This window comes from Hylobates moloch, unplaced genomic scaffold (genome assembly GCF_009828535.3).
Source record: "Hylobates moloch isolate HMO894 unplaced genomic scaffold, HMol_V3 SCAFFOLD_2, whole genome shotgun sequence".
Classification (NCBI taxonomy): Eukaryota; Metazoa; Chordata; class Mammalia; order Primates; family Hylobatidae; genus Hylobates; species Hylobates moloch.
This window is the reverse complement of record NW_026652277.1, coordinates 80,864,049-80,886,658: the sequence shown is the minus strand read 5'-3', so window position 1 is coordinate 80,886,658 and position 22,610 is coordinate 80,864,049. Positions and strand designations below refer to the sequence as shown.

The 22,610-nt window shown below is 35.4% G+C and overlaps 1 protein-coding gene across 8 annotated transcripts in view; it reads left to right on the top strand.

Annotated features, from left to right (window-relative positions):
* The window catches only part of DOP1A (DOP1 leucine zipper like protein A), a 105,816-nt gene that overhangs the window by 40,254 nt on the left and 42,952 nt on the right, over positions 1 to 22,610 (top strand). For 2 of the 8 annotated variants that reach the window (XM_058434854.1, XM_058434851.1), the window contains exons 5-15: positions 4,048 to 4,218; positions 5,239 to 5,432; positions 8,455 to 8,549; positions 14,007 to 14,106; positions 14,893 to 14,975; positions 15,799 to 15,907; positions 17,349 to 17,469; positions 18,251 to 18,370; positions 20,093 to 20,207; positions 20,555 to 20,584; positions 20,890 to 21,123. In XM_058434854.1, the coding sequence (XP_058290837.1) occupies positions 4,048 to 4,218; positions 5,239 to 5,432; positions 8,455 to 8,549; positions 14,007 to 14,106; positions 14,893 to 14,975; positions 15,799 to 15,907; positions 17,349 to 17,469; positions 18,251 to 18,370; positions 20,093 to 20,207; positions 20,555 to 20,584; positions 20,890 to 21,123 (1,372 nt within the window). Of the gene's footprint in view, positions 1 to 4,047; positions 4,219 to 5,238; positions 5,433 to 8,454; positions 8,550 to 14,006; positions 14,107 to 14,865; positions 14,976 to 15,798; positions 15,908 to 17,348; positions 17,470 to 18,250; positions 18,371 to 20,092; positions 20,208 to 20,554; positions 20,585 to 20,889; positions 21,124 to 22,610 lie in introns of all 8 variants that reach the window. The other 6 variants (XM_058434857.1, XM_058434853.1, XM_058434866.1 and 3 more) reach the window with 4 other exon arrangements.

Sequence of the window (22,610 nt, the reverse complement as noted above, 5' to 3'; positions counted from 1 at the left end):
GTTAGAGAGCTGGGATTTCTTACTGTGATTAAGTGCTCTATTCTCAGTATCCTGAAGAACTGACGGTAGAACCTTAATAAATATTTGTTTAATGAATAAAGAAACGCTATTTGTTATACTCAATTCTTTGATATTTTAAAATATTATTAAAGAGAAATGAGCAAGGAAATATTATTAAGGAGAAATAAACATGGATGTCTTTTTTTTTTTTTTTTGAGACAGAGTTTCCCTCTGTCACCTAAGCTGGAGTGCAGTGGCACAATCTTGGCCCACTGCAACCTCCGCCTCCCAGGTTCAAGCAATTCTCCTTCCTCAGCCTCCCAAGTAGCTGGGATTACAGGCACATGCCACCATACCCAGCTAATTTTTGTATTTTTAGTAGAGACGGGGTTTCACTATGTTGGCCAGGCTGGTCTTGAACTCCTGACTTCGTGATCCACCTGCTTCGGCCTCCCAAAGTGCTGAGATTACAGGCGTGAGCCACTGCGCCCAGTCGAGCATGGATGTCTTAAAGATAGTATGTAAGGCCAGTAAGCCGGGCGCGGTGGCTCAAGCCTGTAATCCCAGCACTTTGGGAGGCCGAGGCGGGCGGATCACAAGGTCAGGAGATCGAGACCATCCTGGCTAACACGGTGAAACCCCGTCTCTACGAAAAATACAAAAAAAAAAATTAGCCGGGTGTTGTGGCGGGCGCCTGTAGTCCCAGCTGCTCGGGAGGCTGAGGCAGGAGAATGGCGTGAACCCGGGAGGCGGAGCTTGCAGTGAGCCGAGATCGCGCCACTGCACTCCAGCCTGGGCGACAGAGAAAGACTCCGTCTCAAAAAAAAAAAAGAAATTAAAAAAAAAAAAAAGGCCAGTAAAGGTATTTTTGATAGTAATAGATAATACATTTCAAGAATGATGTCAAGAAAACTGAGCATTGCTGAATCAGTGTTGCAGGTAATTATCTAATTATTGGTAGATTTTCCTTTCTCAAGGCAAGATTTACATAATTCATGGCTTCTACTTTCTAACTCTTAACAGAAAGTTGAAGCAACACAGTTATTCTTCAGTTGTAGTATACCTATTTTTATCATTAGTATGTTACGTAAAATTAAATCTAGAATACTATTTCTAAATATGGCAGATATTCTTGTACACATACACGTTATGGAGTAAATGATATCATTATTCTATACTTTTTTGAAGTATAAGTATTTTAAAAACTAAAGTTTATATTAAATGTAGATATGTTTATTTTTAATTAATGATTTTTTCATCTCAAGTTTTATTGTTTAACATAATTAAATACAAATACTTTTAAAGTTCTATAACCTAAATGTGATACAGTGCACAAAGATGTTATTAAGAAGGCTAGAAGTGGAGTTTGAATGCCTTAAAATGTTTAGATGGGTATGTAAAGTGAGCTTTTGGTAATGTAAATCTGGATTGCAGACTAGACAGATACTGTAGAGCAGTCAGCATTTAGGTGGCAGTTGAAGCCAAGAGAATAATTGAAATTACCTATGTACATTGTAAGTAACAAGGAGGAAAAAAGGAATGAGGTCATTTTAAGAGTATTTAGGAGTCTCAGTATTTAAATATCAGGTGGGGGAAAGTAGCCAGTGAAAAAGAGTCAGAGATAGAAAATGTACCAGGAGGCCGGGCTCAGTGGCTCACGCCTGTAATCCTAGCACTTTGGGAGGCCGAGGTGGGTGGATTACCTGAGGTCAGGAGTTCAAGACCAGACTGTCCAACATGGCGAAACCTCATCTTAACTAAAAATACAAAAATTAGCCGGGTGTGGTGGTGAGTGCCTGTAATACCAGCTACTGGGGAGGCTGAGGCATGAGAATCACTTGAACCTGGGAGGTGGAGGTTGCAGTGAGCCGATTGCACCACTGTGCTTCAGCATAGGCAACAGAGTGAGAGTCCGTCTAAAAAAAAAAAAAAAAAAGAAAAGAAAGGAAAATGTACCAGGTGACAAAGCAATCCTGCAAATCAAAAGGGAAGAGCGCTTCAAGAGAATGCTCTGGTTAACAGTATCACATGTTAAAATAGGATAAGGTCTGAAGATAGAGCGTTGGATCTGGCAATTGGTAGACACTGGTGACCAAAATGAGAACATTTTCAGTGGAGGAGGTAGAAGTATCGTGATTGATTAATGATGGAAGATAATAAATAGAAATTCATAAAAATATATATTTTAACAATTGATAGAGGATAGTAGCTTTAAGCCAGAAGGTTAGTTAGAATAAAGATTTTGGGGTTTGGTTGTTATTTTTTTCTCATTTTAGAATTATGAGGAAATATGTGAGTACATTTGTATTAAAAAGCAAAGATGTCAGTTCAGGAAGAAAAATTACAGAAAAGAAAAAAGATAATGGATGAAGCAGGTCCCTGGACAGGCGGGTCATGGCCCTGGGGCACATGGAAAAAAAGGAAGCCTGGAAGAGACTGAGAGACTATGACTGTATCTTTAGATCAATCAGTACCTAAAATGGGAGACAGAAAAGTAGAAAACTGAAGCCATTCTTTCTTGATGATTCCTGTTTTTTATAAACTAGGAGCAAGAGAGATTCCTAATTCATTTGTTCATCACTTGCTAAGTACAGGACATGGTGCTTGAAACTTAGGATACAGAAATAAAAATACAGTCATGGTCCTTTGTTTTCTGATATTTACAGTCTATTAGAAAAGACAGACATTAAGCAGTTAAAATGAAGAATGATAAGTGTTTTAGTGAGTAAATATTGGGTACTATGAGAACATCAAATAGGAGGCCTAATCTAGTCTAATTTGGAGATGGTCTCCCTAAGGAAATGGCGTCTTAGGCTGAGGCCTGAAAATTTGGGAATTCCCCAGACAAGGAGGGTATAAGTAAGAGAGTGGGAATTGTATCTGTCAGAGCAGCATATGGAAAGGTATGGGCACTAAAAGAAGCATAGAACGTTCTGAAAGGAACTAGAAAGGAATTCTTCAGTATAGCTGGAGCAGAGGGTACAGGAGTAAAATTGGTGAGTATATATGGATTGTACAGAGGTATGTAATAGCCATTTCTTAAAAGATGTTAAAGGCCACATTGGCAATGGGAAATCAGTGAAAGGTTTTACTGAGAGCTGCTTCAGGGCAATAATCAACCAATACATGTTAAAACATGAAGAGCAAAATATGATAGGAGCTGCTTCTAGGTAGCTATCTGGTGGAGATACAATTTGTTATATTCAAAAAATATCTAGGAGAGTGACTTGGAGAGAGAACTTGACCTTGATAACTGATTGCAGGTTAGCGTAGAAAATTATTATTATTATTATTATTATTATTATTATTTTTTTTTTTTTTTTTTTTTTTTTTTTTTGGATCCAGGCTCTCACTCTGTCACCCTGGCTGGAGTACAGTGTCATGATCACAGGTCATTGCAGCCTCTACCTCCCAGGTTCAAGCAGTCCTCTACTCTCAGCCTCCCAAGTAGCTGGGACTACAGGCACATGCCACTGTGCCCAGCTAATTTTTATTTTTTGTAGAGATGGGGTCTCACTATTCCTGGGCTGGTCTTAAACTCCTGGGCCTAAGCAGTCCTCCCAACTTAGCCTTCCAAAGTGCTTGGATTACAGGCATGAGCCAACTTACTCAGCCAGGTTAGAGTAGAAGATTTTTAAAGCTACTCATGAGGCTGAGGCAGGAGGATTGCATGAGTCAAGGATCAGTCCTAGATTTATAGCTTTTGGTCAGCCAGATAGATAGCGATGCCATATTTTGAGGTGACAATTATTACAGGGAAGGCACATGTTTTGCTGGGGCACATCTGGGGAGAATTCTGTTTTGGAATTGTGAAATATGAGGACTTTGTGAAACAGCTAGGTAGCTATTGGGTTTATAAGTATAAAACCCAGGTGAGAGAACTGGTCTGGTTTAATGGATGTAGTCATTAATATACAGGTATCATTTTAAGCCAATCAGTATAACTTTTTCATCAGAAATAAATATTTATACATATAATTGCATATAAATTAATATTGTATAGTTATTTTGCTTCCCTCTCCTCCTTTGTCTTTATTTGTTTAATAGTTCTGGATTATTTCCTCTTCTTGCAAATGCTGCCATGTCTGTGAAACCAACATTGCTCAGTTTATATGAGATATATTATCTGCCTTTGGGTAAAACACTGAAACCTGGTCTACAGGGATTGCTTACTGGTATTCTTCCTGGCTTAGAGGAAGGATCAGAGTACTATGAGAGGTAAGATCATATTTGGTGCAGTTATGTAATTGAAGTCATGGATTTGTCAGCAAGCATATTTAGGTCAAATATGTTTTAACATCACAAATGAATTATTCTAGACAGTTCAGTATAGCAATGAAACATTATTATAGTTTATCTAGTCTGTGTATCATACCGAAAATATAGCTAGTGATAAAAGCATAGACTTCGGAGATGGATGTACTGAGTTGAAATCTTGCCTATACAGACACTGAGCTTAGGGAAGTTTTCTTAATGTCTGAACTTTATTCAGTTTCCTCATCTTTAAAACAAACATAATACCTATTTATTTGTATCATTCTAATAACAAATCACCTAGTCCTTAGCCAAGCACATATAAGTCACTCAAGAAAATTGTGACCCGTAATTTAAAATAATAGGACATTTAGATTAGTGATAAGAATGGAAGATTAGTCCATGCACTAACAATTTTTAAGTTGCTAATGGGAGAAAATAGCTTAGTACCAGTACAGTGCTGTTTCACTAGCTGTTGACATGGTACTCTTGATTTCTAACTGTTCAAATAAAGTTATTTGATCTGTTTGGACCCTGTTATTATTTTCGGGGAGTTAATAATTGTAGGCAATGCATGATGGCATTAAGTATCTCTAATATCTCATTACTAATATTCTTATTAAGAAACTAAAATGTATATGGTATTTTATTACTGAGAGTACTTTAACAACCTAGTGAGGTGGATAGGTCTTGCGGTGGAGTGTTTTGTTGTTGTTCTGTTCATTTTACAGATGAGGAGACTGAACTTAAGAACCATGAAGTGACTTCCTCAACATATACAGCTAGTAAATGGTGGAGCCAGGACTTAAATTCAGTCCTCTGACTCTAAAGTATATTCTTCTTCCAGTCCATCACACTTGTTTCCAGGGTGGAACATATGAATATAGCATGGATGTTTGCATACATTTTTGGAAAAGAATGATTTATATTTTAAAATATGAAACTAAATATTTCCCGTCTTAAACCACTTTATTTATACCTCAGAACAAATACGTTGTTGGAAAAGGTTGCTGCTGCTGTGGACCAGTCAGCATTCTACAGTGCCCTGTGGGGTAGTCTTCTCACCAGTCCTGCTGTGCGTTTACCTGGAATCACGTATGTTCTTGCCCATTTAAACAGGAAGCTTTCTATGGAAGATCAACTTTATATAATTGGCAGTGATATTGAGCTAATGGTAGGTCTAAAAATATGGTTGCTCATTTCACAAATATTTCTTTAGAGCCAGGCACTATTCCAGACATATATTGAGGATTGTATAATGAACAAAGTTCCTATTTTCATCGAGCTTACATTTATCAAGGAAAATTAAAGGCCAAAATAATAATTATTGTTTTTAAAAGCTTAATTCCTGGCCTCAAGTGATCCTCTCACCTTGGCCTCATAGCCTTCTTTATAAGAAGTGAATTTTAGATAAAGTAAAATAGCCATATTCCGTATGGAATTTATGTGAGAAGATGTACTAAAACAGATAGTGAAAGATAATAGGAAGAAAAATCACATTTATTGCTTACTTATACAGTACTTTTCTTTTTAATTTCAAGATTAACAACAGAGGGCAAGCTTTATATCTCTAGAGTGCTATACTCTTAATATGAGCAAGGAATAAAAAACCCTCAAGGATCATTTTGAAAAATTAAACAATTTGATGGATAATACTTTACTTTTTCCCCATATGATGATGACATTACTGATATTTTAATGCATATTTCTGGTTAGATTTATTGAAGTTAATTTATGTACACTGAAATTAGCCCTTCTTACATTGTAGTTACCTGAATTTTGGCAAGCACATAGAGTCATATAGCCACTATTGCAATCAAGACACAGAATATTTACATCACCCTAAAAAGTCCTCTATGCCTTTTTTTTAGTCAATCCCCTTCCTCTACACTCCTAGGCCCTTAGAAACACTGATCTGTTTACTGTTTCTATAGTTTTGTTTTTTCTAGAATGTTACATAAACCATACTGTATATAAGTGGACTCATTTTTTGTGTTCTTTAAATCCACGTTGGTCAGGCTGGCCTCAAACTCCTGATCTCAGCTGATCCACCCACCTCAGCCTCCAAAGGTGCTGGGATTACAGGCATGAGCCACTGCGCCTGGCCTGTGTTCATATACCATTAATCAGCTGATGGACATTTGGGTTGTTTCTATATTTTTTGGCTGTTAAAAATAATGCCCTATTGAACACTCATGTATGAGTTTTAGTATGGACATGTGTTTTCATTTATTTCGGGTATACATCTAGTAGTGCCATTTCCAAGTTTTTTGGTAACTCTGTCGAACTTTTTGAAGAACTGGCAAACTTTTTTCCACAGTGACTGCACCAATTTTTATTCCCACTTGCAGTATATGAAGGTTTCAGTTTCTCCACATCATTGCCACCACAACACTTGTTGTTATCTTTTTTATTATAGTCCTCCCAGTGGGTATAAAGTATTCTCATTGTGGTTTTGATTTGCATTTCCCTAATGACTAACAATGAACATCTTGTGGTTGGTTATTGGCTATTTGTGTATCTTCTTTGGATAAATTTCTATTCAAATCCTTTGTCCATCTTAAAAATTAGATTATTTACCTTTTTGTTGTTGAATTCTAGGAGTTCCTTGTATATTCTGGATATTAAACCCTTGTCATATATATGATTTGAAAATATTTTCCCCCATTCTGTAGATTGTCTTCTAACATTCTTGATAGGGTCCCTTGAAGCAAAAAAGTTTTAATTTTGATCAAGTCCAGTTCATGTAATTTTTTTTCTCTTGCTGCCTGTGCTTTTGGTGTTATATTAGGAAACCATTGTCTAATCCAAGGTACCAGAGATTTACTCTTTTTTCTTCAATGTGTAAGTTTATTAGAAACTGCCAAACTATTTTCCAAAATGGCTATGCTTTTTAAATTCAGGTTTTAAAATATACTGTTACATTTCTTTTTAATAACTTAATGGAAATTTTAAACAAATCATTTTTTACTTATTTAAACAAATGACACACATGGAAAAATATTTCCAAAATATCACAGTCAAAGGAGTATTCTTTCTAATATTAAAAGAGCTACTATGGATAAATAAAAACAAGTAGAAAATGAATTTGAACAGATAATTAACTTAAAGGAAATAAAAATAATTCCAACATAAAGAGATGATCAACACTGTAATAAAGAAATAAGAGTTTAAACTACACCAAGCCAGTTTTCATGTCAGATGGGCAAAAATACAAATATATATAGATATATAGATATATATCTATATATATTGCTAAGCAAGCATGTGGAGAAACAAATTGTCATGTAAAACTGGTGGGAATATAAAGTGATAGAAACCTAATATAAAGCATTATGCTATGTATTTATTGACACAGTCTCACTTTGTCACCCAGGCTGGAGTGCAGTGGCACAATCTTGGCTCACTGCAACCTCCACCTCCAGGGTTCAAGTAAACTCCCTTGCCTCAGCAACCTGAGTGGCTGGGATTACAGGCATGCACCACCACACCCAGCTAATTTTTGTGTTTTTAGTAGAGACAGGGTTTCACCATGTTGGCCAGGCTGATCTCCAACTCCTGACCAAGTGATCTACCCACCTCAGCCTCCCAAAGTGCTGGGATTGCAGGCGTGAGCCACCATGCCCAACAGCATTATGCTATTTAAATTGTAACTGCACATACTCCAAGACCTGGCAATTCTATTTTGAGGAATTTATCTTACAGATATACTTGTATGTTATGTAAGTATTATATATTGCAACATTATTTATAATAGTGTTTAGAAATGTATAAGTGCACATGATTAGAAGCTTGGTTAAATAAATTAGAGTTCATTTATGAAATAAAATACTTCGGCCATTAAGAAATGAAGCTCTTTAATGATAAGGAAAGATATCTAAAACATGTTAAATGAAAAAGGCAGATTTGGAATATATGTATGGTGTTTTTCTTGTATTTGCAGGAAATATTCACTAGTAAAACTGGTGCCTACAAAACAGAAGTTGGATAGTTGGAAGTTTTGCTGTATAGTCTTATGTACTTCCTAATTTTTAAACCATCATGATATATTTACTATTCAAAATAATGTAAATATCTTTAATTATTGATTAGATCCTCAGAAGCATACTTTTGAGAAAATGAAGAGTTGTTACATTTTCATGGCAAAAATTTCTCAGCATAATAGACAATAGATGTTAAAGATGCTGTTATTTCAGGTAGAAGCAGTAAGTACTTCAGTGCAGGACTCAAGTGTACTTGTACAGAGAAGCACACTGGACCTCATACTCTTCTGTTTTCCATTCCACATGAGTCAGGTAAAATATTAACGCTGATATAAGGCATTCTTGGAAAACTATAGATTGATAATGTGTAGTTATTTTTTAAAGGCATGTGTGTTGAATTCTTGTATAAATCAGTAAGCGCATAGAAAATAAGTTCCTTTTTAAGGAGTGGAATTTGTTGTGAAAAAAACTAAAGATAAAAGCTTTACTGATTTGATAAGAATATGGTCATTGAAGTAGATTATTTCTTACTTTTGAAAAAAGTTGTAACATATAAAAAGCAAGAGGTTCTCTATTGCTAACTCTGAGTAAGCCAAGACTGAGACCCAGGCCTTCTGTACTGGTGTTATGTCATCTTGTTTTGGTGATTTTAACATGCATGCCAGACCCTTAGCAGAGTTGACTATAACTTAAGAGCCACGTGTTTAGCCACTGTGATATTCTGTAGTACTTTTATTACAAATAAGTGCAACTAACTTGACAAATCATAAATGAAGTTCATTCCTAGAACTTAATTTAATCAGTGCCCTCATTTTAAAAGAAAGGATCTAAATTCCTTTGACTTCTAAACCTTGATGAAGAGTGATTTACAGCACCAGTATATAGGCATTCAGCATGGTGGAACTACATACCTAACTAAAGTAATAAGATATAGAGAATATCTACCTTGGAAAAGTAAATTTATTCCTAAAAAGGACTATTATTTGAGGTTTTCATAAGAACTGTGATTAATAGATAACTGTAGTGAATTTTCATTATGACTGGCCAATTTTTTTATTCATTATTTTATTAACATTTTTCTTTAATTTGAATTGAAATATTAATAACTAAATAATTCTACTCTTCCTTGTCTATACTTTGACTAATTGGAACATAAACCACTCTGTTTCTATTTTGAGATTTTCACCCTTCAACCAAGGGACTTTATTCTGCCCTCTGGCTTTTCACAAAAACAACTGTTGAGTCATCTCAGCATAATCTAAATTTAGCGATGCTCTGGTATAGGGATGGCCAAACAGCCCATAAGTTAAGAAAGATTTTTGCTTTTTTAAAGGCTTAGAAAACAAAGAAGAATATGCCAAAGCAATGTATGTGATCTGAAAGTCTAAATTATGTACTGTCTGGATCTTTATCCAAAAAATTTATTGACTTCCACTCTTGAACTTTTCCCATTGCTTTCTTACCTTCCAAACATTCAACATCATTAGGCCCTCAATTGACAGATGTCTCAACAAGATCTGAGGAATTAAGTCATAGTAGACTCAAGAATAACTTAATTTGTAATCTTAATATATCAGCGTTTCCTAAGCTTTTCTCAGCCTGTACTTTCTTACTCTGCCTTCTCTGTATTCCTGCCAGCCAAAATGTTCTAAATTCTTATATCCTATAATATATATTATGAAAACAATAGCTTCGTTGAATGTATTTTTTAAAAGTATACACCCAGTTCTAATAATCTTATAATTCTAATACTTTTCTCCCCACTACGCTGCCGAATTCTAATACAGTTCTCCCTATTACTGTACCAAACTGAATAAAGATTATGATGTAGGTACCTTAGTGTTCCACTTTCCCTCTTTCTATGTTTTACATATAATAGAATACAATCCAAGTATGGATTGTATTATAATTGTGACTTAACAGTGCCTTCATTACCATATCCCAAAAGGATGATTGCTGTTAGGAACTTCAGCAGTGGAATGGACTGCTACACTTCTTTAACTTGTTTCCTGGAAAGCTCACCCAAATCTGTAGTACTTACACCTTTGAGATTATAATAGACTTTTTTTCATATTAGAAATAGACGGTGATATCAATTGTAATCAAGAAGCAACTTCTTTTTTAAATTTATTTTTTAATGGACACGAATTGTATGTATTGATCTTGTACAACATGATGTTTGAAATATGTATACATTCTGGAATCCGTAAATTGAGCTAATTAACATTCATTACCTCACACAATTTTTACAGTGAGAACACTTAAAATGTACTCTGAGCAGTTTTTAAGAATACAATACATTGTGGCCGGGTGCGGTGGCTCACGCCTGTAATCCCAGCACTTTGGGAGGCCGAGGCAGGCGGATTACGAGGTCAGGAGATCGAGACCATCCTGGCTAACATGGTGAAACCCCGTCTCTCCTAAAAATACAAAAAAAATCAGCAGGGCGTGGTGTCGGATGCCCGTAGTCCCAGCTACTTGGGAGGCTGAGGCAGGAGAATGGCGTGAACCCAGGAGGCAGAGCTTGCAGTGAGCAAGTGATCGCGCCACTGCACTCCAGCCTGGGTGACAGAGCGAGACTCCATCTCAAAAAACAAAAAAGAGAATACAATACATTGCTAACAACTATAGTTACCGTGTTGTACCGTAGATCTTTTTGAACTTATTTTTCCCATCTGAAATTTTTTATCCTTTGACTAACATCTTGTACTTCCTGCTTTCTTAAGAAGAGTAGTTTTTCTCCCAAAATAAGATGGGGAGACAATTGTACTTTTAAAGATTTTGTGACAATATAATCTTCATATCTTATGTTGGATAGATCAGAAGTTCTCAAATGCTTTAGTTATAGAACCCCATTACACTCTTCAAAAGTACTGAAGGTCCTCAAAAATCTTTTGCTTGTATTGCTTAGATCGTCTATTGTGATTTGTTCTTTTGGTTAAAGTATATGAAGAAAATCTGATCTCACATTGATATGTAGTTGGAAAATTGAGGAGTATTTCAGTAGCATTTTCGTTAAAATTACATATTCTTTGATATTATACCAAAACTTTGAAGCAGTAGATTTTAAAAATTAGTTACAATACTGAGTCTTAAACCGTATCAATGAACTTTTCATATTCTATTCCATTAAAATCCACTGGTCTATCTTGTACTTTCAGTGGCTCTTTCAGTCATATGTGCTTTTGTAACATCATGATTGGATATTAAGGAAATACTGGTTTATTGAATTATGCACATTTTCCAAATGTTTTCACATTTTATTATACAATACCAATCATGTTTATTACTATTGCCACTGATCTCATCAGTAAAGATTTTTAGATATTGGGAGAAACTTTTAAGCTCAGTATTGAGAAGCTTTCAACCAATTCAAATCAAAACAATACAATTTCAGCCAGATGCGGTGGCTCACACCTGTAATCCCAGCACTTTGGAAGGACTAGGCAAGCAGATCACTTGAGGTCAGGAGTTCAAGACCAGCCTGGCCAACATGGTGAAACCCCGTGCTCTAATAAAAATACAAAAATTAGCTGGGCATGGTGGCACATGCCTGTAACCCCAGCTACTCTGGAGGCTGAGGCAGGAGAATCGCTTGAACCTGGGAGGCAGAGGTTGCAGTGAGCTGAGATTGCAACACTGCACTCCAGCCTGGGCGATAGAGTGAGACTCCATCTTAAAAAAAAAAAAAAAACCCAAAAAATACAGTTTCAGTCTAAATGCAAGATCTCCATAATTCTACTTTTCTCCTAGAAGCTCAACTTTTATTATTTGTCATGATTAATGTTATTTTCCTTGCAATGACAGGCTCACTTTGAGAAAATGACTACAAAATGTCCAAGCCTGAGTTGTCATAATTCATATTAGTAGTTCTTCAGGTAAAAATGGCATTCTTTAAGAAAGCTGGTAGTTAAGCTCACAACTCAGTTATACAATTGCTTTTTCCTTGAGACAACCATCCTACTTCAGTATACATCAGAAGTACTTTTAGTACTTCTGTATTTTATTTTATTTTATTTTATTTTATTTTATTATTTTATTTATTTTATTTTATTTTGAGACGGAGTCTTTCTCTGTCACCTAGGCTGGAGTACAGTGGCATTATCTTAGCTCACTGCAACCTCCGCCTTCTGGGTTCGAGTGATTCTCATGCCTCAGCCTCCTGAGTAGCTGGGACTACAGGCGCCAACCACCATGCCCAGTTCATTTTTTGTAATTTTAGTAGAGATGGGGTTTCACCATGTTAGCCAGGATGGTATCGATCTCCTGACCTTGTGATCCACCTGCCTTGGCCTCCCAAAGTGCTGGGATTACAGGTGTGAGTCACCGTGCCCGGCCACATCAGAAATACTTTAAGTGTGTCTTTCACTCTATTATACAGAATATTAAAAGACATGCGCTCAAAGGTTGATACTTATTTTTTTATTTTACTACAAGTACATGGCAGTAAAAATATAATGATTACAAGTATAGTGGGTGCTACTGCTGTGCTGCCTCTTTTCATGCTAAGGTGCCTGCAATTTTATCCACTATTGCATGATCAGAGCATATGTCAACAGAACAAAAAGCCCGATAACATCTTTGTATTGTTATGAATATGCATAGTTTTATTTGTTATGAATATGAATAGCTGGTTTTTACTTTGTGGACCCCCTGGAAAAGTCTTAGAGATACCTAGGGGTCTTGAACGGTACTTTCAGAATTGTACAGATCAATAGAAGGCATTTGTGTTCAAAGGAGCAAACCTAATTTGTCAATTTTTGGTGATCTGTGTTCTGTATCATCTCAGTTATTTCTCTAAGGTTCCTTTAGAACAAATGAGCTGGGTGAATCCTTTCTAATTCTATCAAGAAGCATGATATAGAACAAAGTTCACTGGTCTGTGATTAAGGAGAAGTGAGTTCTCCATCTAGCTGGGGCACTAACCAGGCACTTGAATTTGGCTAAGCGCTTAGCCAAAACCTCAAGAACCTGTGAGGTTTAGGTTCTTTACTTATAGAGTGGTTGTTAAACTAGTCAGTTTCCACATTATCATCTAATTCTCAGATTCCAAGATTCTATTGTAAAGTGATTATCTGGCAGTATTCTTAAAATTAATAGCAAGTTGCTTTTCTTCTATTTTGATTTTTATAAATTTACCTCTTAGCTAAAACCCGGATCTCCTTTAATCATTTTTTTGAACATTGAATTAAGGATATTGGGAAAAAAGAAAAAAATTATTTCTCTTAAAAAGAAATGGAACAAAATGAGAGAAAAATTAAGATTAAAGTTGGATGATTGGTAGAAAAGGGTTTATTATATTGTTTTCTGTATTTTTTGATATGTTTAAAATACTACAAGATAAAACTTTTTTAAAAGAATAAATGACTGTGTGGATGAAGATAGTAACCTTCTCAGGAGTTTATAGTCAGTTGACAACATTATAAATGTGAAAGACTAATGGCATATCATTTTCTTGTGTCTGTCCCATCTTGCTCCATTTTATTTGTTTTATGTCAGAATTTGCTTTTATTATATAAAGAACTTTAAACTGGAAGTTAAAATAATTAAGTTATAGTTTCAGTTATGCAGCTAAATAGCCATGTTACCTAACTTTCTTCCTGTTTCCTAATCTGTAAAATGGAAGTAATAATTCCTGTGTTTGAAATAATACATGAAAGTACTCCGTACACCCTAATATTCTAAGCGTATTTCAAGGCATTTTTTAAAGAGGAAAAAATAATATATACTGTATATTGTTAAATACAACCATATTCCTAACTCTTTCAGGCCACTCGACCGGATATGATCAGGATCTTGTCAGCAGCCCTTCATGTAGTGCTAAGGAGGGATATGTCTCTGAATCGAAGACTTTATGCATGGCTTCTTGGTAGGTATTTGATGTCTATGGTCATATTTGGGGAGAAAATGGAGAGATATTTGTCATGTATAAGTATTACCAAGTTGTATGTGTGTCCTGAATTTAAAAACTAAAATCTCTTGTGTAAATGGACAATAAAAATATAAACAGTATTAGTTGTGTATTGTATGAAGAAATTTCAGCAGCTTTATAGTTGAAGAGTCTATTTGAATTCATAAAGTCATGTTCCCTTGTCCTTAACAAGATGTTTTTCCCCTTACAAATTGAGATGGTTGTATATAAGTTAGTAGGCAAAGAAGGATGAGCTAATAATCAAAATACTGTCCAAAACTTTGAATTCATCAAAGGAATCAGGACTAGTACCATTGTCTTACACATCATACAGTGTCCCACTCAGGCAGTAATACATATGTACACTTTGGTCTTCCATGCTTTTTGTGCGTTTTGTCTGTCTTCACAACTCTTTACTGCCTAGAGCGAGGGGACATAATATAACTTATTGTGGATGTTCTGAGTATTCAGTTATTTCACTATTAGTAAAATTGGCCACAAAAAGAAAGGATAATTCTGGAAGAATACTATGCTACTTATGTATTGAATTGGTTTCCCTTTATTAAACTATCTAAAATGATCTCTCTTGCTGACATTGAATGGGCTACTAATTGGTAAGTGTTTAGTGCTGTTCTGAGATTTTGTTGTTTTGGTATTTAGTGAACAACAGTTTTGAGAATTCCATTTTAAGTAATTTTGTGATTTGTTTCCATGGAGGTTTTGATAACAACGGTGCTATCATAGGACCCAGAAGCACAAGACACAGTAATCCCGAAGAACATGCCACTTACTATTTCACTACCTTTTCAAAAGAATTATTGGTCCAGGTAATGAATACTTTCATTATTCTTTGGTTACTTACTGACCACTAGAGGTAGTGAAAAAGTGTAAGACGAGGTCTTGCCTTAATTGAATTCACAGTTGAAGGGGTGGAGATAAGACTTACAAACTTCCCAAGAATTTTTATAACAAGCAAATTCCTGTAAAATAATAATCATATGTTAGACTACCACGTAAGACAAAAGACTTTTTTTCTCTTACTTTGTTGTTTTCATTACTTTATTAAAACATAGTTGTAGCTTCTTACCTGTCTGCTCAATGAAAGTTGGAGCTTTTCCAAAAATGAGTCAGGACCTATGCTATTTCCTGTGAAGCTCTGGAGAAGTTTATTTCATATTATTTTTAATTCAATTTATTTAAGATATAGGAAATAAACAGAAGAAAATACATGGTATCTGAAGCATTTTTAAATGAGTGAGGTTATAAGAATATAGTTGTTAAGTCACTAACGGGAAAATAATTGCCTAATAGCAGACACTGCCATGATAATGCGGCATGATTCTGAGAAGAATGATCTTAAATAGAAATTCATCTGTGGGGAAAACACTCAGCTCATGAATATATTTTTCTAAATTTTCTTTGATATTCCACTATGTCTAAAGAAAATTTAGACACTTTTTTTCTCAAGATAGATAAATATATTTTTTTCGTAGCAGAGTAAGAAGGCCAAGCTTGGTGAAAAGGTGTCAGAAAAGCAGTAGTGGGTATAAATCTCCATTATATATGGTTACATTTAAAAATACTTTTTCTTAAGGAAAAAATATTTGAATATGTTTACTTAAATGACCAGTGTACTTTCCTTTTTTAAAGGCAATGGTGGGAATCTTACAAGTGAATGGATTTGGAGAAGAGAACACTCTAATGCAGGATCTGAAGCCTTTTCGCATTTTAATCAGTTTACTGGACAAACCTGAGCTAGGTAATGTATGCTGTCCTAGGGCATAAGGTCACATGTAGTACTTTTGTGTTAATAAGAAAATAAAAAGAGTCATCAGGGAAATTGTTATATTTTGAGGTGGACTTTAAATATAAGTTCTCAACAATTTCTTTTTTTTTTTTTTTTTTTTTTGAGACAGAGTCTCACTCTGTCTCCCAGGCTGGAGTGCAGTGGCACGATCTCGGCTCACTGCAAGCTCCGCCTCCTGCCTCCTGGGTTCACACCATTCTCCTGCCTCAGCCTCTCCGAGTAGCTGGGACTACAGGTGCCCGCCACCACGCCCAGCTAATTTTTTTGTATTTTTAGTAGAGACGGGGTTTCACCATGGTCTCGATCTCCTGACCTCGTGATCCGTCTGCCTCGGCCTCCCAAAGTGCTGGGATTACAAGCGTGAGCCACCGCACCCGGCCAACAATTTCTTAAAGTTCACTCTACGAAGTTAAGATACAGGTATTCATCCAGCTGATACGTTATTATGTATCTGTCTTGTGGTATGTATGTAGCAGAAGAATCACTTTAAAGATGCTATCTAAGCTTCTCTTAATCCTGATTGTATTACTGAAATTAAAACATTTATCCATCATGACCAATTTATAGTTCACAGAATCCAAGGACTTGAGGAAAAATATTTGAGTTATATCCCTCAACTTTCTTCTCCACATTCCCTTTATTTTGCATGTTTTCTCTTTATCCATTGTATATTTCTTATATATTATGGCACTTGAGACAGAAATTAGTAAAAAACAAATATTTACAACAATAAAATGAAATCATAAAATGTAATTTCTTCAAATTATATACAGATGTTTTAGCAAGTGTCTTCTCACCATTTTTTAAAAATGAAAAATTTAAAATACAAGAATAACTTGAATTATATAAATGGTCTTGAGAGGTGTTTTAGCTGTTATATGATAACAGATGAAGCTCAGGAATTCTTTTAAGGAAATGATATCTGTAATAGCAAGAAAATTTAGCCTTATGCATTTTAGTATTATTTAATAGCAGTAATTACAAGTAGCATTTGTTGAATACTTACTATATTCTAGAAACTATGCTACCCATCTTACAAATATTTTTTCTAACCCTTAACAGTCCTGTAAATTTTGGTATTCATTCTGGATGAGGAAACTAAAGCTCAAAGAAGTTAAATAGCTTGTCTAATGTAACAGAACTATTAACTGGCAAAACCAGTTTCTCTGATTCTGTAATTTCTGTTGTGTCAGCCTGCACTTTAAATATTTGTTCAGTTATGTAATATCTTATATTACCTTCTCAAAGAAGTGTGAATTTAGCTTAGCTTCTGAAGAAATACTATTTAAAAAATACTTGTTTTTAAAACATCGTTTAATTGGGCCAATTTTCAGATAAGCATGATTTGCTCATGCTGATTAATTACTGTCTTTAATTTGAATATTAATTTTAGGACCTGTAATTCTAGAAGATGTCCTGATTGAAGTGTTTAGAACATTATATTCTCAATGCAAAGCAGAGTTGGATCTTCAAACAGAACCACCCTTCAGCAAGGATCATGCTCAGTTAAGCAGGTACATTATCAAAAAATTAAATGTGACATGAAGACATAATATGTATTCACTTAATATAAACTTGAAGTGTAATAACTTGGTATCCTACTCCATGAAGTTTGTGTTCTAATAAGTAAAGCTGATTTAATACTGACATACTAGTTGTATTGACAGTGCCTCACTATATAAAGACAGTTGTTTTAGTTGTTACAAAAGACAGGAGGAGAAAATAGCTAATAGGCTAAATGGTTGCCACTTGAAATAACAAAGTTATTTTTCCCTGATGCAATTTCAGTAATAATGGCTATTAACAGCACTAGTTGGTTTTGTTGTTGTTTTTCAAACTAAGAATAATAATTTGATTGAAACTGGTCAGGGTAAACCTTTCTTAAGAAAATCCTGAATAGCACAGGGAAGCAGACAAAATTCTTCACAATCAAGGCTGTGAAAATCAAATCACTACTCAGTTTCTATGTGCCAAGGGAAATAAAAGAATTTTGCCAAATTTACAGTCCCACACACGAAATAGTTCAAAAAGAAATTCTTGTTCTTTTGTCTTTTTTATTATGCAGAAACTATGCAAGTCTAATTTCTGATCGTGATATTTGACAAAAATTCAAATTTGGAAAAACAACTGCACATAAAATAGGAGAGTGGCAGTAGATAAAAATTATTTGTTGCAATCTTCTTACTAGCACATTTTCTGGCAACTACCTAGGAATATGTACTGGCACTGCACTCAAATTTAAATTTGAAAAAGTAAATGGTAACATTTTTTAGTTTTTGTTTTCTCTTTTTTCAGTAAATTAAGAGAAAATAAGAAAACAGCAGAGCTGATTAAAACTGCTAACCTTCTCTTTAATTCCTTCGAACCTTATTATATGTGGGATTATGTTGCACGTTGGTTTGAAGAATGTTGTAGGTATGTTAAACTTTCATTCCTTTTAGTAACATCCAAAGCTAACCTTTGGGGTTTTTTTTAAGTTGTTACATTTAATGAATGTTCTTTTATACATTCTATTACTAATAATAACTGTTACTTACTATCCATAATCTGACTCTACCTAGTCACATAGGATATAAAATCATTGATCATATAATCTTAGAATTGGAAGGGAGTTTAGAGATCAGTTATTCATATACCAGAGTAGATTAAAAATTTTCCCTCTTCAGTCTATAGTCATCCAGTTTTTTGTTGTTGTAGAAAAGACAGCAAATTTTTGGCTGCTGCCTCAGCACACTTTTCCAAAAGGATTTCCACTTTGATTAACAAAAAACTTTTTGGCCTGACTTGTGTTTTTAAAGCCATTAGAACTAATCCATACTGTCACTGGGAAGTGATGAAAGCCTTCTACCCCTTAGCAAATAAAGCAAAAAATATGGTCTGAAAACCCTAGGATACTAGTAAATCTGAGTGGAATCTCTGTCTGGCTTCTAGACCAGATCCTCTCAACCAGATTAACCACTCGAGGCCCAGGAGCATGTAGTCAAAATGTAATTATCTATGATCTCAGTATTAGAAGTGTTTTAATAAAAAATGTTAATTGTTGCTCCTATACATTAATCTCTTTAGTGGTTTAGAAAGTTCTTGGCTTATTCAGCAGAGGTTGAGCACCCAGTTAAAAAGCATCATGCTAGGCAGATAGACAGTCCCTGTCTTCAGAGATCTTATAGTGGGAAAAAATAAGACATGCACATGTATATTCCTAGTATTAAAAATTACAAATGTCTTAATAGATTAAAATGTAGGAATTGTATCTTTTTGCCGCCTGGCCCTACACTGAGTTTTACCTTCTACATTCACAAATGCACACATCCACACTTCTTCAGCCAACCTGGACTATTCTCTGAAAGTTAGCAACATTTTAACTTTCATGCTGCTGAGGCTTCACTTATGCTATTCTTCCTAAAATACTCTTTCCCCTTGCCCATCTGCTAAAATCCTATGTAGAGGTTACTCACCTTTCCTTCCTTCCCTCAAATCTCCCTATCAGAATCAATGCCTCCAACACTGTCACATTGTTGCTTTTATTTGTCTACATACTTATATTCTTGTTGGTCAGGGACTACATTATATTCTTACTTTGTGTCTTCAGAGTGGAGGGCAATGTATGGTCATATAGGATTTCTATGATTTAATGTGAATTGTTTGTTGGAGGAATGATCTCTACTACTTGGATCAGAAGAGGCTTCCTGGAGGAGGTAACATTTGATCTCAGACTTTGAAGGACAGATGCATTCTGATCATGGGAAAATGAGATTGGGGAGGACAGTAGTACAGAAGGACAAATGAGCCTATTTTAAGACCCAAGGTTAGAAATCAAGTAGCAATTAATCAGTGTTAACTAGGAGGTGATATCTGTACAGGAAGCAATGGGAAATAAGTCCCAGAAAGTGAGATCCATTCGGAACACTTCGAAGTACAGGATGGGAGTTACAGGGAGAGGTTCAGCCTAGGAATCTTGCTTTGAGAATTTTCCATGAAGAGGTACAGTGTCCTGGGGGAAATAGAATATGTCATCACAAAAACATTACTGTGTGTGACCCAATATTGACTTGGCCTTCATTAGAAGGATGATGATGCTGTCACAGGTATTCACATCACTTAACAGTATACTTAATAAAGTGAATTTTGTCCTTTTAGGAGGACACTGCATGCCAGACTTCAGATTGGACCTGGAGATAGTAATGACTCATCTGAATTACAGCTGACCAGTTTCTGCTTACTGGTGGATTTTTTGTTGGACATAGTTTCTTTGGTAAGACCACCTTGGTAAGAAAATATCAAGGAAATCGAATAACATAGTTCAAATATTTCATGTTGTAGGCAAGCCTTCAGATACATTTCATCTTTAAAATTAAATTGATTTTTTCCTCTTTGGTAAGCTTTTTTTCATAAGATCTTTCAAGTGTTTGTCCTTTGATACATACATATAAAAAATACATAGAGTAAACTTCATAATTGCATGTTATAAAATCTTAACTGTTTAGTGTATAGTGGTCTAATGCTGCATTTATATTAATATTATTTCTATTAAATGAAGACTTTTGGAAATCTTTTCCCTTCTGTTTTCTCTCCTCACTTCTTTGCTTTCTCATTTTGAAGCCTACTAGAAGTATGAGGGTGCTGTGTCAGGTATGACATTCAGCCTGTTTTGTTTTTAAATTATTCTAATTACTTTTGTTATATTATAATTTTAGTAATGTAGCAGAATAAAACTGGGGTTATTTTATAATATATGCTTTGAAGTATTTAAATTGAGAATTTGGGAATAGAAATTTTATAAGGCATCAGTAATAAAATATACAGTGTTAATTAAGAGCATGATGCATATAAAACGTTACAGATGAGTAAAATCATTGCCTATTTATATAGATTAAAAAATGTAACTTTTGGGTTCCACATTGTTTAAACTTTTTTCATTTCACTTTTATTTTCAGGAGACTTATATTGAAATCCAGACAGAACACTTGCCCCAGTTGCTGCTCAGAATGATTTCTGCCTTGACAAGCCATCTCCAGACATTGCACTTGTCTGAACTCACCGATTCTCTCAGACTCTGCTCAAAGATCCTTAGCAAGGTTCAGCCTCCACTGTTATCTGCTAGCACTGGAGGTGTTTTGCAGTTTCCAAGTGGGCAGAACAATTCAGTCAAAGAGTGGGAAGACAAAAAGGTAATTTTAACTATTATTTTTGGTATTAGACCGTTTACATTTCTTCAAAGCAGAACAGTTACTTAGTAAAATCAGTTATACATAAGCATTTAAATAATAGTGAGTCTTTCCTAGATCCAAATGCAGTGTTAGTAGGCTCGTAGGCTTTTGGTTATAGGGCAGTTTAATTATCTATATCTGTACTTTCCAGTAGAAGTATCATGTGAATGGCATATGTAATTCAAAATTTTCTAGTACCCACATTAAAAAGCAGGTAAAGTTAATTTTAATTCTAGTTTATTTAGACAGTTGTAGCCAATATATTATTTCAGTGTAATCTATATAAAATTGATGTCATATGAATAAGTGAGGTAGCTTACATGATTTTTTGTACTGTCTTCAAGATCTAGTGTTCATTTTACACTTACAGCACATCTTCGTGCTGATTGGTTTGTGAGTATACGAAAGAGGCTAAAACAAAGGCATCACTCAAAGGTGAGCACAACAGTATAAATAACCAATTAGGGAAGGGTAGGTATATGTAAAATAGGTGAAGAGTGGGGATCAATCAGAGGAAAGCATGCCAAATGGGAGGAGAGATTCTCAATCTGGTCTGTGGATTTATCCAGGACTTGTAGCTAGGCTTTAAACTGTCTTTGGCTTGAAGCTGGGGTTTCACCGGGGACCCATCCCTGGCTGCCTAGGATTTGTCTATCTCCTGCTGCTATCACTATGCTAGTTGCTGGCTATCCAGTGGTGAGCTAAACATAGTCTCTGCCCTTCTCTATCCTTTCTTTCTAATTGGAAGAAAGATATTATACAAGTAAGTGCACATTTAATTACAGTTGTGATGAATGTACAAAGGAAAATAATCAAGTGGTAGGAATATGGAAAATGGGGTGACCTGACCTACACTGGGGCCAAAGAACGCTTTCATGAGGAAGGCTTGTTTGAGTGAAGCCCTAGAGGAATTGGTGTGGTGAGGGAGGTAAAAAGAGAGCACCTGACAGAGGAAGAAGTATAACAGCCCAGTGAGTTCACCTTGCCTGCTGCCTAGACAGAGCCAAATTAGCAAGTCAGAGGAATTGCAGTGGAGAAACAGTAATTTATGAACAGCCAGCTGTGTAGGAGATTGCAGTTTTATTATTGCCCAAATCAGTCTCCCCGAAAACTTGGGGATCAGAGTTTTTAAGGATAATTTGGTGGGTAGGGGGCCAGTGAATTGGGAGTGCTGATTGGTTGGCTCGGGGATGAAATCATAGGGAGTAGAAGCTGCTTTTTTATGCTGAGTCAGTTCCTGGGTGGGGACCATAGAACTGGTTGGCAGGTCTGGGTGGGGCCATTCAGTTGTTAGAAATGCAAAAACCTGAAAAGACATATCAAAAGGCTGATCTTAGGTTCACATAGTGATGTTACCTACAAGAGTAACTGGGGAAGTTGCAAATCTTCTGACCTCTGGAATAATGGCTGGTAATATTGAGAATTCCAGTCCTTCTCATTCTAACCTG